This window comes from Salmo salar, chromosome ssa09 (assembly GCF_905237065.1).
Source record: "Salmo salar chromosome ssa09, Ssal_v3.1, whole genome shotgun sequence".
NCBI lineage: Eukaryota > Metazoa > Chordata > Actinopteri > Salmoniformes > Salmonidae > Salmo > Salmo salar.
In genome coordinates, this window is record NC_059450.1 from 95,759,656 (window position 1) to 95,780,307 (window position 20,652).

Here is a 20,652-nt window from a genome sequence, read left to right on the forward strand (position 1 = left end):
TCTAGGCTGACGAAAGTAGTCTGAGCTGTTATCAACATCAGTCAAGTCCCCAAATGACACCCTATTCCCTACATAGTGCACTACTTTCGACCCCCAATTAAAAGTAGTGCACTGTGAAGGTAATAGGGTGCCATTTGGGACGTAGCCCTGGTCCCCCGTGGAGTAGAAACTAATACAAACTCCATCCCCTTTGAGCTGTTTAATGTGAAATATCACATACAGACATAGCAGCACTCCTCTGGCTATTGACACAGCAGCAATGACAGCTCTTACTGTGACTTCACCCAGGGAAAGCACTGTCGCACCAAATACCTTTCCCTTGTATTATGTCATTACAGACAAGTTCATCTGCCTTTGAACTGATCACTTATGTTTTGAGGGGATGCACTAGTGTTCCTTGCAAGTGTATCTAGGCTTTGTCGTGTTAGTGTGTGTGTGTGTGTGTGTGTGTGTGTGTGTGTGTGTGTGTGTGTGTGTGTGTGTGTGTGTGTGTGTGTGTGTGTGTGTGTGTGTGTGTGTGTGTGTGTGTGTGTGTGTGTGCATGTTTGCATGTCTTGAGTAATACTTTTATGTTAGTTTCCCCTCAAAAAAATACAAATGTACCTTGGAAAAGACAAACACAACAGAGAAAAGGATGCTATTAAATGATTAACTCAGGGAATAGTAAGGACTCATTGTGCTTGCTCAGTGAGCTGCATCATTCCCCCCCCCCTAAATGAAGTTAGTGACCCTCTGAAAGCTGACACATTTACTGCTCAGGAGATGTATTCACTCAGACTCAGAGGCTGGGAGGCTGAGCAGGCCATTATTGAGAGGTTTATTGCTCCATTCAATCTGTATCGCTGCAGCCGTTGCGTACTGTATGGAACGATAGAAATGTGAAGGTACTTTCCTATTGAGCCGACATGTACAACGTTTACAGTGAATTCAGTCTCAGCTAACGCAGGAAAATTACCTTTAAATTTCAATCACGCTTTAAACGCTGAACTTCCACGAAATGGATTGAATAGAGCCCAAATTTCCAGATCTGACTCAATTCCCCAGGGGGACTCCATTCCCCAGGGGGACTCCATGCCCCAAGGGGACTCCATGCCCCAAGGGGCCACCATGCCCAAGGGGGACTCCATGCCCAAGGGGACTCCATGCCCCAAGGGGCCACCATGCCCAAGGGGGACTCCATTCCCAAGGGGGCCACCATTCCCAGGGGGCCTCCATTCCCAAGGGGCCACCATGCCCATGGGGGACTCCATGCCCCAGGGGGTTGCATACCCCCAGGGTGACTCCATTCCCCAGGGGGACTCAATGCCCCCAGGGGCCTCCATTCCCCAGGGGGACTGCATGTATCTCCCGGAAATTTGTAAGAATCTACACATTTTTCACCAGTTCTTGGTCATTATAAGCAGGGATAAGTTGTTATATTCAATACATTAGTACATACAGTGCCTTTTTACGTTACAGCCTTATTCTAAAATGGGAAAAAGAAATACAATACCCCATAATGACACACAATACCCCATAATGACAAAGTCAAAACAGGTTTTTAGAAATTTTAGAAAATGTATATAAAAAACAACATGATACCATATTTACATAAGTATTCAGACCTTTTGCTATGACACTCAAAATTGAGCTCAGGTGCATCCTGTTGCCATTGATCATCCTTGAGATGTTTCAACGAGGTCCGAGATTTTTTTTGGGTCGAGACACAGATCTGGGAAGGGTACCAAAACATTTCTCCGGCATTGAAGGTCCCCAAGAACACATTGGCCTCCAACATTCTTAACTGGAAGAAGTTTGGAACCACCAAGACTCTTCGGGACAAGTCTCTGAATGTCCTAGAGTGGCCCAGCCAGAGCCCGGACTTGAACCTGATTGAACATCTCTGGAAAGACCTGAAAATAGCTGTGCAGCGACACTCCCCATTCAACCTGACAGAGCTTGAGAGGATCTGCAGAGAAGAATGGGAGAAACTCCCCAAATACAGTTGTGCCAAGCTTGAAGTGTCATACCCAAGAAGACTCAAGGCTGTAATTGCTGCCAAAGGCACTTCAACAAAGTACTAAGTAAAGGGTCTGAATACTTATGTAAATGTGATATTTCAGTTTCTAAAAAGCCTATCATTATGGGGCATTGTGATGTCATTATGGGGTATTGTGATGTCATTATGGGGCATTGTGTAGATTGATGAGGGAAAAAAGCAATTTATTCCATTTCAGGATTAGCCTATGTAACAAAAAGTCAAGGGGTCTGAATACTTTCTGAATGCACTGTAGCTCCTCATTTAAAGAATGCAATTAAGTATTGAAAACAAATATTAATTTTTTTTTTGGGGGGGGGTAGTTTTGGTTGGATATCAGTAATCACCCCCCAAAAAGTTAGATTTTGTAGTTTGAATTAAAACATGTTGTATTGTAGTTTTAATGGAACATGAACCCTCTAAGAACGATGTCCACAACTCCGTGGAAGTCTAATTAGCAAAATATATATTTTTAAAAGTTTAATAACAAAAAAAATGGTCAGTTTAAGCTAGAGATATGTGGGGGTTTTTTGCATTGGATGCGTCTCAATCCACCATATCCGCCTTTGTAACACTTCCGCATCTACGCTAGAGCGTGTTTGTCAGACCATGAGACATCATGAAAATTGGTAATCTCCCAAAATTGTCTGTCGCATCCGATTTGACCTACGAACTATTACGACCCCTCCAAGGAAAGATTAGACTCTCACAAACACAATGGTGTTCTCTGTTTTGCTCTACAATCCCCACAACGTCTTGGGACTCGTCTGAAGTTGGGACAGCCGACCTGCCAACTTCTCTCTGTAGCGTCCGATAGCAAAATTATCCTTGGTATGACATTCTTAAAAAAAAAAAATCCATATAGCTTAGTAGAACCCCCTCCTCTGGCTTAGACAGGGCTTAGACTGTTTAATAAAATAACTTTGCTGTTGTGAAAGTCATTGTTTAAAATTTGAGGTGGCTAGGGAATTTAATTTAACAGAGCATGCTCAACTTGTAATGTCAGGATCTCACAGGCATAGACACAGACTAAGGACTAAGGACCATTTAATTATTGATAGCATTTTTACTTATGCAAATATGCTAAATTATTTCAATGTGACAGCTTGAAGCAAAGGCCTGGAGGACTTGATGTGATGTCATAACAAGGACCTCTCCTCTTGTCCTCTTTGTGTGTCAGAACTATAACACTGTGGGCTCCTGTTTGCTGTGGTGCAGACTGTTTTACATTCTAATTACAGGAGTTGACAGGTTTTATTGCTGGGGTTCAATGGTGAGGCCTCTTTCTCTTCCTGGACTCATTTCACATGTGATGTTAGCTTGAGCATAATGAGATAAGATAGTTGGAGTGTCTTGCTTTCTCCATCCCAGCTTTCTCCCTCCCTGCTATCTCCCTCCTTGCTTTCTCCCTCCCTGCTTTCTCCCTCCCTGCTATCTCCCTCCTTGCTATCTCCCTCCTTGCTATCTCCCTCCTTGCTATCTCCCTCCTTGCTATCTCCCTCCTTGCTTTCTCCCTCCCTGCTTTCTCCCTCCCTGCTTTCTCCCTCCCTGCTTTCTCCCTCCCTGCTATCTCCCTCCCTGCTTTCTCTCTCCCTGCTTTCTCCCTCCCTGCTATCTCCCTCCTTGCATTCTCCCTCCCTGCTTTCTCTCTCCCTGCTTTCTCCCTCCCTGCTTTCTCTCTCCCTGCTTTATCCCTCCCCGAATGCAAATACAGTCTATAGCTCATAACTATACTCATTGTACCTTGCACATAAAACATGCTAACGAGAATCCTAAGAAGTGTTGATTCGTGTGATTTTGTGATGTTTACATGTCTTAGTTATCATAATTGACCAGATTGATGTAATGTTGAGTAGATCAGAGGATGCAGTGTGCCATGGTGACAATGATTTAAAAAAAAAAATGTTTAGGATGTTCATAAAATATTTAGTACAGTAAAGCCAATCTCAGAAACCAACAACAGAGACAGTTCTTATTTAATTAATCTACTGGGAATTCATTGTCTATTGTAGGTAAACACAGGGAACCGAGGGAATACCAATGGGAATGACATGTTCTGCTGCTGTTTTCTCTTTATGAGATGATTCAAACGAGTATTACTGCCTTTCATCACCTTCAGATAAACATCTAACAGGTTAACATTTACAGGTCACCTTCAGTTAAACATCTAACAGGTTAACATTTACAAGTCACCTTCAGTTAAACATCTAACAGGTTAACATTTACAGGTCACCTTCAGTTAAACATCTAACAGGTTAACATTTACAGGTCACCTTCAGTTAAACATCTAACAGGTTAACATTTACAGGTCACCTTCAGTTAAACATCTAACAGGTTAACATTTACAGGTCACCTTCAGTTAAACATCTAACAGGTTAACATTTACAGGTCACCTTCATATCAATATACAACTTTATTCTACTAACTTAGCAGTTGTTTGTTTTTCTTGACCCCACTCTAACTCAAAAAAAAGTCCCAGCACTACAATATACTTGTCTAAATCCTTTTACTAACAGTAAATGGTGTGCTGAAATGATTTAACTGAGCTTATTATTTTCTTATCTTTTTATTATTTTCTTCTCTTTCGTTTAATGTCCTTGTGCTGCAGCCATGGTGGAGGTGAACCTGGCCAAGGCCCTGGTGGAAGCCTCGGAGACTTGCACCCAGGAATGTCTGATCCTGGGCCACTCCGACAGCTGCTGGATGCCCCCCGTCCTGGTGCCCCAGTTCCAGTCTCCGTCCAACACGGGTACCCTGCCTACCCTGCCCTCCTTTGGTTTCCAGCAGCAGCAGAGTTACCCATGGGCCAGGGGAGCCAAGGTGGACGGGCGTCAGTGCCATACCCTGGGAAGGCCTGCGCCCAAAGACGATCTGGCTAAAGGGATAAACCGGCCGCAGTTCTACAACACTCTGGAAAGACACTGCAGTAGCAAGAGTAAGGTGTCTGACCCTGTCAAGGTCATCCCTCTGGCCAGCTTTTCCTCGCCTTTGTCAGACCAGCAGACCCCAGCCACCGAGGGATCGTCTGACTTCTTACATGAGCATCAGCTGTAAGGGGCTGTAAGGGGCCAAAGTAACACCAACCACTTTGTCTAATGTATATTGATGTATATTTAACATCAACTGTAAGAAGCTGTAAGGGGACAGAGTAACACCAACCAGTTTGTCTAATGTATCTTGATGTATATTTAACATCAACTGTAAGAAGCTGTAAGGGGACAGAGTAACACCAACCATTTGTCTAAAGTATTTTGATGTATCTTTAACATCAACTGTAAGGGGCTGTAAGGGGACAGAGTAACACCAACCAATTTATCAAATGTATCTTGATAGTATGTGTGTGAACATGAAATGTGGAGGAAGGGATGATGGCAAAACTGTTACTCAGTCTCCACAATTTTGTTACTCAGTCTCCACAATGTTGTTACTCAGTCTCCACAATATTGTTACTCAGTCTCCACAATGTTGTTACTCAGTCTCCACAATGTTGTTACTCTGTCTCCACAATGTTGTTACTCAGTCTCCACGATGTTGTTACTCAGTCTGCAATGTTGTTACTCATTCTCCACAATGTTGTTACTCAGTCTCCACAATGTTGTTACTCAGTCTCCACAATGTTGTTACTCAGTCTCTGCAATGTTGTAAAGAGGAGGATCTGACAATGGCTGTACTCATAGAATGATATTGTGCAAAAACAATTGAAATGTGTATGAAATGACAAACTTCTTTGAAGAAAAGACTAGCTAAATATTTGTCCAATTTAATCCATGTACAGTATATAAAAATGGTAGTCCTATACCAAAGTAGATTATATATATATATATATATATATATATGGTCATAGCTTTCAGTTTGGTAGAGAATTTTCTGATCACTGATCAAACAGATGAATGAATACTATACATATTGGAACCAGCTTAGTGGAACCTTCCCAAACACCATTTTACTTACCGATAAACAAAACTCAAAAAACACACAGTATATCTTGTTGAACAAGCAGAATCTGGCTAAATGTTATTTGTGAACCCAAGGTGGAATGGTGTATTTTGTCCAATCTCTGGTGAAATACTGCTTAGTGTATCCAGCAAGACATTCAGCTCCAGCTCCAACTGATGATCCAAGTTACTTTTTCTCTTGCCTGAATATGTTCAAAGAATCCCATCTTGTTCAGGGGTCTGCAGACACATACCTAAGCCTCAATGGACAAAAATGTTTCACTCTGTGTCGTGCTAACACTTTATATAAATATACAGTACAGGCTCTTCCCCCATTATATTCCTAACACTGTGTTCCCCCTCAAATGTTTCTTGTATGGCATGTTGCAATGGCTTTCACCACCTTTCCCTCCACTCTATTGCAAACCTACTCATGTTCTTCATTATCTTTCCCCTGTAATAAGAACCTATTCATTTTCTACATTATCTTTCCCCTGTAATAAGAACCTACTCATTTTCAACCTTATATTTCCCCTGTAATAAGAACCTACTCATGTTCTTCATTATCTTTCCCCTGTAATAAGAACCTACTCATGTTCTTCATTATCTTTCCCCTGTAATAAGAACCTATTCATTTTCTACATGATCTTTCCCCTGTAATAAGACCCTACTCATTTTCAACCTTATATTTCCCCTATAATAAGAACCTACTCATGTTCTACATTATCTTTCCCCTTGTATTAAGAACCTTCGCATTTTCAACATTATCTTTCTCCTGTAATAAGAACATACTCATTTTCTACATTATCTCATTAGAAGAAGCCTTGAACAGCCCAGACAGAGGTTCCATGCAAGGAGATATAGCCTTTGCTTTTCCACCATACTTTCACTTCGTTATCTTCCTTTCATAAAATATAACATGTACTGTACGCATCGTAATGAGTGCTAGGGAGCCAATTAAGAATATCTCCCAATAGTCTAATTACGTCATCTCCACAGTAAGTAATAGCTGTGGTTGACAGCTCTGAAATAGTTGTCTAGTCTCACTGAAACATAATGTATTTCCTACTAGTCGGGTAATGAAAAAGGTGGTACCAGTCAAACGTTTGGACACACCTACTCATTCAAGCGGTTTTTCTTTATTTTGACTATTTTCTACACTGTATAATAATAGTGAGGACTTCAAAACTATGAAATAACACATAGGGAATAATGTAGTAACCAGAAAAGGGGTTAAACAAATCAAATCAAAACCACCCTATGCCTTGATGACAGCTTTGCATACTCTTGGCATTCTATCAAGCAGCTTCATGAGGAATGCTATTCCAAAAGTCTTGAAGGAGTTCCCACATACGCTGAGCACTTGTTGGCTGCTTTTCCTTCACTCTGCAGTCCAAATCATCCCAAACCATCTCAATTGGGTTGAGGTTGGGTGATTGTGAAGACCAGGTAATCTGATGCAGCACCATCACTCTCCTTCTTGGTCAAATAGCCCTTACACAGCCTGGAGGTGTGTTTTGACAGTTCCACTAAGAGAAAACCAGATGGGATGGCGTATCGCTGCGGAATGCTGTGGTAGCCATGCTGGTTAAGTGTGCCTTGAATTTTAAATATATCACAGACAGTGTCACCAGCAAAGCACCCCCAAACCATCACACCTCCTCCTCCATGCTTCACGGTGGGAACCACACATGTTTGCGTCTCACAAAGATACGGCAGTTGGAACCAAAAATCTCAAATTTGGACTCATCAGACCAAAGAGCAGATTTCCACCCGTCTAAATGTCCATTGCTCGTGTCTCTTGGCCCAAGCAAGACTTTTCTTCTTATTGGTGTCCTTTAGTAGTGGTTTCTATGCAGCAATGTAAACATGAAGGCCTGATTCACTCAGTCTCCTCTGAACAGTTGATGTTGAGATGTACCTGCTACGTGAACTCTGTGAAACATTTATTTGGGCTGCAATTTCTGAGGTGCAGTTAACTCTAATTAATTTATGTTCTGCAGCATGTTCTTGAAATGTTCCGGATTGACTGACATTCATGTTTTAAAGTAATGATGGACTGTCGTTTCTCTTCGCTTATTTGAGCTTTTCTTGCCATAATATGGACTTGGTCTTTTACCGAATAGGGCCATCTTCTGTATACCACCCCTACGTTGTCACAACACAACTGGTTGGCTCAAATGCATTAAGAAGGAAAGAAATTCCACAAATTAACTTTTAACAAGGCACACTGGTTATTTTAAATAAATTCCAGGTGACTACCTCATGAAGCTGGTTGAGAGAATCCCAAGAGTGTGCAAAGCTATCATTAAGTCAAAGGGTGGCTACTTTGAATAATATAACAAATATTTTGATTCGTTAAACACTTTTTTGGTTACTTCATGAGTTGTTTCATAGTTTTGATGTTATTATTCTACAATATAGAAAATTGTAAAAATAAAGAAAAACCCTTGAATGAGTAGGTGTGTCCAAACTTTTGACTGGTACTGTATACAGTCTGGCAGCAAATAGCTTTTTATTTGCTTTAATTTGTACCCCTATCTCATCAGAATAGTAACACCTATAATGAGAGTCTCTACATCCATATTCAGGCAGCCTAACATTGAGGTTACATTTTCCATATTCACATTTTGACATACAACTTTTCTTTAATGCTTTCTCCTATTGTTTGTCCACTATGTCTTTGATTTAACCATATGTCCATAGTTTCAAGGATGTTCATTCTGGATAACAGTTGACTGTCATAGATTCGGCTAACATTGCATAACGATCATCAGTTAATACATTTTAATTGGTTTACAACTGTGTCCTCTAGCGGCTTGTGAAAGAAACAGGGCACGTTTAGGGTACCATTCTCCCTGGAGGGTTAGACGGTAACAGGACATGTTTAGGGTACCATTCTCCCTGGAGGGTTAGACGGTATCAGGACATGTTTAGGGTACCATTCTCCCTGGAGGGTTAGACAGTAACAGGACATGTACCTTTCTCCCTGCTTGGTCGAGACTGCTTGCTTTCAGATGACACTTTGGGTCATGTAGCCATCAGTGTAGAAATGCATTAGCGAAGCTGCCGGTGGTGAATTTGCACATGTCATAAGAGTGTCATGAAGAAGGGTCAAGGTCAGGGTCAATTTCATCTAACCCTGAGTCGATTAAGGAAAATCGTTGAATTTTGATTCATGAATTGAATAAATCTTACTCATTGTACATGGTTAACCCACGGCCCAACTAAGTTCCAACCATGAATTGAATATCAATTCCTTTTAGCAGAATAGTTTTTATTTCTATGTTATCCTGAAACAGTTACTCACTGCAGTTACATTTTCAATACATTTGTCTTTCATCAAATACAGAAGGGACAGAGTAAGCTGACAAATACAATACAAAGCACTTGCTTCCTTCAGACAGCGACAGTGAACACAGACCTGTCTCTTTGCAATGTGTGAGGTGTGATTCAATTACATTCTAACTGTGTATAGAGCTATGATATTGATACTTAACTAAAACACACAAAAAAAATCACACAATATACTTATAGTATATATACTGAACAAAAAAATGAACGCAACATGTGAAGTGTTGGTCCCATGTTTCATGAGCTGAAATAAAAGACATCCCTGTTAGTGAGCATTTCTCCTTTGCCAACATAATCCATCCACCTGACAGGTGTGGCATATCAAGAAGCTGATTAAACTGCATTATCATTACACAGGTGCACCTTGTGCTGGGGACAATAAAAGGCCACTCTAAAATGTGCAGTTTTGTCACACAACACAATGCCACAGATGTCTCAAGTTTTAAGGGAGCGTGTAATTAGCATGCTGACTGCAGAAATATCCACCAGAGAATTTTGTTAATTTCTCTACCATAAAACATTGCTTTTAGAGAATTTTATGTTAATTTCTCTACTATAAGAAATTCTGGCAATACATCCAACTGGCCTCACAATCACACAGACCACGTGTAACCACGGCAGCCCAGGACCTCCACATCCGGCTTCTTCACCTGCGGGATCGTCTGAGACCAGTCACCAGGTCAGCTGATGAAACCGTGGGGTTTTGCAGAACCGAAGAATTGTTGTACAAACTGTCAGAAACCGTCTCAGGGATGCTCATCTTTGTGCTCGTCATCATCACCGGGGTCATGACCTGACTGCAGTTCGGCGGCGTAACCGACTTCAGTGGGCAAATGCTCACTTTTGATGGCCACTGACACATTGGAGAAGTGTGCTCTTTGCGGATGAATCCCGGTTTCAACTGTACCGGGCAGATGCAGGACAGTGTTTATGGCGTCGCGTGAGTGATGTCAATGTTGCGTGCCCCATGGAGGCGGTGGGGTTATGGTATGGGAAGGCATAAGCTATGGACAACGCACATAATTACATTTTATCGATGGCAATTTGAATGCACAGAGATACCGTGATGAGATCCTGAGGCCCATAGTCATGCCATTCATCTGCTGCCATCACCTCATGTTTCAGCATGATAATGCACGGCAACATGTCGCAGCGATCAGTACACAATTCCTGGAAGCTGAAAATGTCCCACTTCTTCCGTGGCCTGCATATTCACCAGACATGTCACCACATTGAGCACGTTAGGGATGCTCTGGATTGACGTGTATGACAGCGTGTTCTAGTTCCTACCAATATCCATCAAATTCACACAGCCACTGAAGAGGAGTGGGACAACATTCTACAGGCCACAAACATCAGCCTGATCAATTCTAAGCAAAGGAGATGTGTCGTGTTGCATGAGGCAAATGGTGGTCACCAGATACTGACTGGTTTTCTGATCCACACCCTTACCTTTTTTTTATGATGCATATCTGCATTCTCAGTCATGTGAAATCCATAGATTAGGGCCTAATTATATTTTTGTTCAGTGTACATATGATATACATAGATCATGCTCATTCAGAGGAACACAGATGGATAGAATGCTCTTATGTCAATATAAATCACACAAGACAGACAGAGATAGGGAATGCTTGATACCTGAAAGTTAAATTAATTACCATCAACAACACCTAAGGCTCCATATCGGCCTACAGTGGGAATGTCAAACAGCTATCGGATATAGGCCTACAGAGGGACTGTCAAACAACTATCGGATATAGGCCTACAGAGGGACTGTCAAACAACTATCGGATATAGGCCTACAGAGGGACTGTCAAACAACTATCGGATATAGGCCTACAGAGGGACTGTCAAACAACTATCGGATATAGGCCTACAGAGGGACAGTCAAACAACTATCGGATATAGGCCTACAGAGGGACTGTCAAACAACTATCGGATATAGGCCGACAGAGGGACTGTCAAACAGATATCTGATATAGGCCTACAGAGGGACTGTCAAACAACTATCGGATATAGGCCTACAGTGGGAATGTCAAACAGATATCTGATATAGGCCTACAGAGGGAATGTCAAACAGATATCTGATATAGGCCTACAGAGGGACTGTCAAACAACTATCGGATATAGGCCTACAGTGGGAATGTCAAACAGATATCTGATATAGGCCTACAGTGGGAATGTCAAACAGATATCTGATATAGGCCTACAGTGGGAATGTCAAACAGCTATCGGATATAGGCCTACAGAGGGACTGTCAAACAGATATCTGATATAGGCCTACAGAGGGACTGTCAAACAACTATCGGATATAGGCCTACAGAGGGACAGTCAAACAACTATCGGATATAGGCCTACAGAGGGACTGTCAAACAACTATCGGATATAGGCCTACAGAGGGACTGTCAAACAGATATCTGATATAGGTCTACAGAGGGACTGTCAAACAACTATCGGATATAGGCCTACAGTGGGAATGTCAAACAGATATCTGATATAGCTTCTACAGTGGGAATGTCAAACAGATATCTGATATAGACCTACAGTGGGAATGTCAAACAGATATCTGATATAGGCCTACAGTGGGAATGTCAAACAGATATCTGATATAGGCCTACAGAGGGAATGTCAAACAGATATCTGATATAGACCTACAGAGGGAATGTCAAACAACTATCTGATATAGACCTACAGTGGGAATGTCAAACAGATATCTGATATAGGCCTACAGAGGGACTGTCAAACAGATATCTGATATAGACCTACAGTGGGAATGACTCCAGATAACAATATTCTCAAGTGGCACTCATTGTTATAGAATTTCCTTAAAAACTATTTAGACAATTGCACAAATGTAGAACAGTAGATATGATATCAATTCAATATTTAAATAACAGGTGTCATTATTTAGTTATTTGGAATTCCCCATTTGTTTGTTCATCCCTGACAAAGATTTCTGTTTTTGTAAAAAAAAAAAAGTAAAAAATATCAATAAAAAAGGAATGCGGTATAAATGTAAATGTGTCTTTTAGGAGGGGGGTGAACGCTTTAGTGCAGTTTCTCTTTGTGCCAAAGGTTTCACGTATGAACCAAAAAAGGAAGATAGTGAGTATGCATTGTGTACTGTATGTCAAATGCAGTGTTATGAAACTCCCATAACACATAGCCGTAGAAACAATGTTACCCGTCAGTTTGACAAAAACTTTTATTTCATCTATAGAATGTTTTTTTTTACCAACATCAACAATAAAAGGTTTCATTTTATAACGTAAGTTCATTGTGATGTCATCTTCCATCATCATGATCATCTGAATGTGGCGGCCATTTTTTTTACACCCTTTTAATCACTAGCTTTGCTACGCTACCATGTTGATTTAACATGTATCGGGTGAATTTGTGTTGTCATTTGGCCGTCTTCAACCAATTGTGTTGCTGTAACCATATATCCCTTCTGACCAACTAACAATACGTGACTAACAAAACACAAAATGTTCACTTTCAGACGTGTTATGAATATGAGGCATGTACACACAAAATTAATATCACATTAATTTTGTGATTTAAAAAAAAAATCTATATATATATATATATATATATATATATATATTGTACATAACAGTACCTTTGAGAAGAATTGACAAGGTGGCAACCAACAAGACTGGTTTATATATGTTTATATATTGTTGAGTAAAGGCTTAGTCACCTGAAAGCAGTCATGAAAAAAGCGAATCAAAATTTAAATGTAAAGTGATGAGACGACAATCTCTGTTGTAAGGTAAATGGGTACACGTGCATATATTGGTGAGTGTGTGTGTGCAGCGTGTGTGGGTGCAGCACGTGTGTGTGTGTGCAGCGCGCGTGTGTGTGTGCAGCGAGTGTGTGTGTGTGTGTGCAGCGAGTGTGTGTGTGTGTGTGTGTGTGTGTGTGTGTGTGTGTGTGTGTGTGTGTGTGTGTGTGTGTGTGTGTGTGTGTGTGTGTGTGTGTGTGTGTGTGCGTATTTTTTTGTGCATGTATGTATACTGGCATGCACCTTGCCAGAATATTGTATGTACACACATGTATCTTGTATAAAAACGATATATGATATACCTGCTATATATAATATATATGCTTGTAAATTAGTCATTGGTGGGTGTAGGTTGGAGGTCGCTTGGAGAGAAAGCTTAAACGCTTGCCAGCGGTATAGTATTGATCAACTCTGTGTTGTCATGCCTTTGTAAAATATCCCATCAAAAATGACCTTCCATACATGGTGAAAAGATTTTTTCTTGTCATGGAATTTTACCTGAAACATTAAATACTGAGTCGTCAAAAGTAAGTTCGGACTACGCTTGAGTTTCTTCCTTCCGTAAGGAGACAAATCTACCGCATGTAGAGATAACATGAACCTCTAACACCCAACTACAATATCTTTAAGCTGTTACAAGTTCACACGTCTTCTTTAATCAACCCATCACCATTACAGTAGGGTCTTTCCATTCAATAGTAAAAAAAAAATTGCCATGTGATTCGAATGTATACAACAATGCAAAGTACAAATGAGCAGATAAATAGCTACATATCTTCAGAAATCATAACGTATTCATAAATCGACAAGAAGTGTATAAAAATCGACAAGACGTGAACCTGGCAGTATTTCTCTATACACAGAATCACAGCAACACATGCAATACAAGACAGTACAAGACATTACAGTACAGACCAGAGATATGAAACACATCCTTGGTCTAGGTTTTGGTTAGCCCTTCCTCTGGGTAGCTTGGAATTCAGATCTGTATGTCTTGCTAAAGAGTGGCAAGGAGTGGAATGATAACATATACAGGTCTGAGATCCAGGCTACAGCTGGGAGGGCATCATCTCAGAATGACTAGACATGACTTCCCACCTAGACTGCCTACAGAGCAAACCAACCCTGTTTTGTTACTGTGTATGAAGCTAACCAACCCTGTTTTGTTACTGTGTTCTCACCTGGACTGCCTACAGAGCTAACCAACCCTGTTTTGTTACTGTGTACCATTTGTTACAGTGTATGAAGCTAACCAAACCTGTTTTGTTACTGTGTTCTCATCTGGACTGCCTACAGAACTAACCAATCCTGTTTTGTTACAGTGTTCTCTACAGTACTAACCAATCCTGTTTTGTCACTGTGTTCTCATCTGGACTGCCTACAGAACTAACCAAACCTGTTTTGTTACTGTGTTCTCATCTGGACTACCTACAAAGGTAACCAATCCTGTTTTGTTATTGTGTTCTCATCTGGACTGCCTACAGAACTAACTAAACCTGTTTTGTTACTGTGTTCTCATCTGGACTGCCTACAGAGCTAACCAACCCTGTTTTGTTGCTGTGTATGAAGCTAACCAACCCTGTTTTGTTGCTGTATATGAAGCTAACCAACCCTGTTTTGTTACTGTGTATGAAGCTAACCAACTCAGTTTTGTTACTGTGTGTGAAGCTAACCAACCCTGTTTTGTTACTGTGTATGAAGCTAACCAACCAAGTTTTGTTACTGTGTATGAAGCTAACCAACCTTGTTTTGTTACTGTGTGTGAAGCTAACCAACTCTGCATTGCTTTCATTGATTATGCATGGCTAATGTGTGTGACAGCTTTGATTTGCCATAGACTCACTTTGCTTCAGGGGCTCCTCTGCAGCAGTACTACAGTTAAATACACCTGGGCCAAACACATTACCTGGAGCTGCAGCAGTACTACAGTTAAATACACCTGGGCCAAACACAGTACCTGGAGCTGCAGCAGTACTACAGTTAAATACCCTGGCCCAAACACAAAACTGGAGCTGCAGCAGTACTACAGTTAAATACCCTGGGCCAAACACATTACCTGGAGCTGCAGCAGAACTACAGTTAAATACACCTGGGCCAAAAACAGTACCTGGAGCTGCAGCAGAACTACAGTTAAATACACCTGGGCCAAACACAGTACCTGGAGCTGCAGCAGAACTACAGTTAAATACACCTGGGCCAAACACAGTACCTGGAGCTGCAGCAGAACTACAGTTAAATACACCTGGGCCAAACACAGTACCTGGAGCTGCAGCAGTACTACAGTTAAATACCCTGGGCCAAACACAGAACCTGGAGCTGCAGCAGTACTACAGTTAAATACCCTGGGCCAAACACAGTACCTGGAGCTGCAGCAGAACTACAGTTAAATACACCTGGGCCAAACACAGTACCTGGAGCTGCAGCAGAACTACAGTTAAATACACCTGGGCCAAACACAGTACCTGGAGCTGCAGCAGAACTACAGTTAAATACACCTGGGCCAAACACAGTACCTGGAGCTGCAGCAGAACTACAGTTAAATACACCTGGGCCAAACACATTACCTGGAGCTGCAGCAGAACTACAGTTAAATACACCTGGGCCAAACACAGTACCTGGAGCTGCAGCAGAACTACAGTTAAATACACCTGGGCCAAACACAGTACCTGGAGCTGCAGCAGAACTACAGTTAAATACACCTGGGCCAAACACAGTACCTGGAGCTGCAGCAGTACTACAGTTAAATACACCTGGGCCAAACACAGTACCTGGAGCTGCAGCAGAACTACAGTTAAATACACCTGGGCCAAACACAGTACCTGGAGCTGCAGCAGAACTACAGTTAAATACACCTGGGCCAAACACAGAACCTGGAGCTGCAGCAGAACTACAGTTAAATACACCTGGGCCAAACACAGTACCTGGAGCTGCAGCAGAACTACAGTTAAATACACCTGGGCCAAACACAGTACCTGGAGCTGCAGCAGAACTACAGTTAAATACACCTGGGCCAAACACATTACCTGGAGCTGCAGCAGAACTACAGTTAAATACACCTGGGCCAAACACAGTACCTGGAGCTGCAGCAGAACTACAGTTAAATACACCTGGGCCAAACACATTACCTGGAGCTGCAGCAGAACTACAGTCAAATACACCTGGGCCAAACACATTACCTGGAGCTGCAGCAGAACTACAGTTAAATACACCTGGGCCAAACACATTACCTGGAGCTGCAGCAGTACTACAGTTAAATACACCTGGGCCAAACAAAGTACCTGGAGCTGCAGCAGAACTAGAGTTAAATACCCTGGGCCAAACACAGTACCTGGAGCTGCAGCAGAACTACAGTTAAATACACCTGGGCCAAACACAAAACTGGAGCTGCAGCAGTACTACAGTTAAATACCCTGGGCCAAACACAATACCTGGAGCTGCAGCAGAACTACAGTTAAATACCCCTGGGCCAAACACATTACCTGGAGCTGCAGCAGAACTACAGTTAAATACACCTGGGCCAAACACAGTACCTGGAGCTGCAGCAGTACTACAGTTAAATACCCTGGGCCAAACACAGAACCTGGAGCTGCAGCAGTACTACAGTTAAATACCCTGGGCCAAACATATTACCTGGAGCTGCAGCAGAACTACAGTTAAATACCCCTGGGCCAAACACAGTACCTCGAGCTGCAGCAGTACTACAGTTAAATACACCTGGGCCAAACACAGTACCTGGAGCTGCAGCAGAACTACAGTTAAATACACCTGGGCCAAACACAGTACCTGGAGCTGCAGCAGAACTACAGTTAAATACACCTGGGCCAAACACAGTACCTGGAGCTGCAGCAGAACTACAGTTAAATACACTTGGGCCAAACACAGAAACTGGAGCTGCAGCAGTACTACAGTTAAATACCCTGGGCCAAACACAGTACCTGGAGCTGCAGCAGAACTACAGTTAAATACCCCTGGGCCAAACACATTATCTGGAGCTGCAGCAGAACTACAGTTAAATACACCTGGGCCAAACACAGTACCTGGAGCTGCAGCAGAACTACAGTTAAATACACCTGGGCCAAACACAGTACCTGGAGCTGCAGCAGAACTACAGTTAAATACCCTGGGCCAAACACAGTAACTGGAGCTGCAGCAGAACTACAGTTAAATACCCTGGGCCAAACACAGTACCTGGAGCTGCAGCAGAACTACAGTTAAATACCCTGGGCCAAACACAGTACCTGGAGCTGCAGCAGTACTACAGTTAAATACACCTGGGCCAAACACATTACCTGGAGCTGCAGCAGCACTACAGTTAAATACACCTGGGCCAAACACAGTACCTGGAGCTGCAGCAGAACTACAGTTAAATACACCTGGGCCAAACACAGTACCTGGAGCTGCAGCAGAACTACAGTTAAATACACCTGGGCCAAACACAGTACCTGGAGCTGCAGCAGAACTACAGTTAAATACACCTGGGCCAAACACAGTACCTGGAGCTGCAGCAGAACTACAGTTAAATACACCTGGGCCAAACACAGTACCTGGAGCTGCAGCAGAACTACAGTTAAATACACCTGGGCCAAACACAGTACCTGGAGCTGCAGCAGAACTACAGTTAAATACACCTGGGCCAAACACAGTAACTGGAGCTGCAGCAGAACTACAGTTAAATACACCTGGGCCAAACACAGTACCTGGAGCTGCAGCAGAACTACAGTTAAATACACCTGGGCCAAACACATTACCTGGAGCTGCAGCAGAACTACAGTTAAATACACCTGGGCCAAACACAGTACCTGGAGCTGCAGCAGAACTACAGTTAAATACACCTGGGCCAAACACAGTACCTGGAGCTGCAGCAGAACTACAGTTAAATACACCTGGGCCAAACACAGTACCTGGAGCTGCAGCAGAACTACAGTTAAATACACCTGGGCCAAACACATTACCTGGAGCTGCAGCAGAACTACAGTTAAATACACCTGGGCCAAACACAGTACCTGGAGCTGCAGCAGTACTACAGTTAAATACACCTGGGCCAAACACAGTACCTGGAGCTGCAGCAGAACTACAGTTAAATACACCTGGGCCAAACACAGTACCTGGAGCTGCAGCAGAACTACAGTTAAATACCCTGGGCCAAACACAGTAACTGGAGCTGCAGCAGAACTACAGTTAAATACCCCTGGGCCAAACACATTACCTGGAGCTGCAGCAGAACTACAGTTAAATACCCCTGGGCCAAACACAGTACCTGGAGCTGCAGCAGAACTACAGTTAAATACACCTGGGCCAAACACAGTACCTGGAGCTGCAGCAGAACTACAGTTAAATACACCTGGGCCAAACACAGTACCTGGAGCTGCAGCAGAACTACAGTTAAATACACCTGGGCCAAACACAGTACCTGGAGCTGCAGCAGAACTACAGTTAAATACACCTGGGCCAAACACAGTACCTGGAGCTGCAGCAGAACTACAGTTAAATACCCCTGGGCCAAACACAGTACCTGGAGCTGCAGCAGAACTACAGTTAAATACACCTGGGCCAAACACAGTACCTGGAGCTGCAGCAGTACTACAGTTAAATACCCTGGGCCAAACACAGTACCTGGAGCTGCAGCAGTACTACAGTTAAATACCCTGGGCCAAACACATTACCTGGAGCTGCAGCAGAACTACAGTTAAATACCCCTGGGCCAAACACATTACCTGGAGCTGCAGCAGAACTACAGTTAAATACACCTGGGCCAAACACATTACCTGGAGCTGCAGCAGAACTACAGTTAAATACACCTGGGCCAAACACAGTACCTGGAGCTGCAGCAGAACTACAGTTAAATACACCTGGGCCAAACACATTACCTGGAGCTGCAGCAGAACTACAGTTAAATACACCTGGGCCAAACACAGTACCTGGAGCTGCAGCAGAACTACAGTTAAATACACCTGGGCCAAACACAGTACCTGGAGCTGCAGCAGAACTACAGTTAAATACACCTGGGCCAAACACAGTACCTGGAGCTGCAGCAGAACTACAGTTAAATACACCTGGGCCAAACACAGTACCTGGAGCTGCAGCAGAACTACAGTTAAATACCCCTGGGCCAAACACAGTACCTGGAGCTGCAGCAGAACTACAGTTAAATACACCTGGGCCAAACACAGTAACTGGAGCTGCAGCAGTACTACAGTTAAATACCCTGGGCCAAACACAGAAACTGGAGCTGCAGCAGAACTACAGTTAAATACCCTGGGCCAAACAGATTACCTGGAGCTGCAGCAGAACTACAGTTAAATACACCTGGGCCAAACACATTACCTGGAGCTGCAGCAGAACTACAGTCAAATAAAACTGGGCCAAACACATTACCTGGAGCTGCAGCAGTACTACAGTTAAATACACCTGGGCCAAACACAGTACCTGGAGCTGCAGCAGAACTACAGTTAAATACCCTGGGCCAAACACATTACCTGGAGCTGCAGCAGAACTACAGTTAAATACACCTGGGCCAAACACAAAACTGGAGCTGCAGCAGCACTACAGTTAAATACCCTGGGCCAAACACAGTACCTGGAGCTGCAGCAGAACTACAGTTAAATACCCCTGGGCCAAACACATTACCTGGAGCTGCAGCAGAACTACAGTTAAATACACCTGGGCCAAACACAGTACCTGGAGCTGCAGCAGTACTACAGTTAAATACCCTGGGCCAAACACAGAACCTGGAGCTGCAGCAGTACTACAGTTAAATACCCTGGGCCAAACACATTACCTGGAGCTGCAGCAGAACTACAGTTAAATACCCCTGGGCCAAACACATTACCTGGAGCTGCAGCAGAACTACAGTTAAATACACCTGGGCCAAACACAGTACCTGGAGCTGCAGCAGAACTACAGTTAAATACCCCTGGGCCAAACACAGTACCTGGAGCTGCAGCAGAACTACAGTTAAATACACCTGGGCCAAACACAGTACCTGGAGCTGCAGCAGAACTACAGTTAAATACACCTGGGCCAAACACAGTACCTGGAGCTGCAGCAGAACTACAGTTAAATACACCTGGGCCAAACACATTACCTGGAGCTGCAGCAGAACTACAGTTAAATACACCTGGGCCAAACACATTACCTGGAGCTGCAGCAGAACTACAGTTAAATACACCTGGGCCAAACACAGTACCTGGAGCTGCAGCAGTACTACAGTTAAATACACCTGGGCCAAACACAGTGCCTGGAGCTGCAGCAGAACTACAGTTAAATACCCTGGGCCAAACACAGTAACTGGAGCTGCAGCAGAACTACAGTTAAATACCCTGGGCCAAACACAGTACCTGGAGCTGCAGCAGAACTACAGTTAAATACCCCTGGGCCAAACACATTACCTGGAGCTGCAGCAGAACTACAGTTAAATACACCTGGGCCAAACACAGTACCTGGAGCTGCAGCAGAACTACAGTTAAATACCCCTGGGCCAAACACAGTACCTGGAGCTGCAGCAGAACTACAGTTAAATACACCTGGGCCAAACACAGTACCTGGAGCTGCAGCAG

General features: G+C 43.1%; 1 protein-coding gene across 2 annotated transcripts in view; it reads left to right on the plus strand.

The window, feature by feature from the left end:
• The window catches only part of LOC106612267 (protocadherin-11 X-linked), a 267,425-nt gene extending 260,258 nt beyond the window's left edge, over positions 1-7,167 (plus strand). For both annotated transcript variants that reach the window (XM_045724242.1, XM_045724243.1), the window contains one exon: positions 4,626-7,167. In XM_045724242.1, the coding sequence (XP_045580198.1) occupies positions 4,626-5,071 (446 nt within the window). In that variant the 3' untranslated portion in view covers positions 5,072-7,167. The remainder of the gene's footprint in view (positions 1-4,625) is intronic.
• The last annotated feature ends 13,485 nt before the right edge of the window (positions 7,168-20,652 follow it).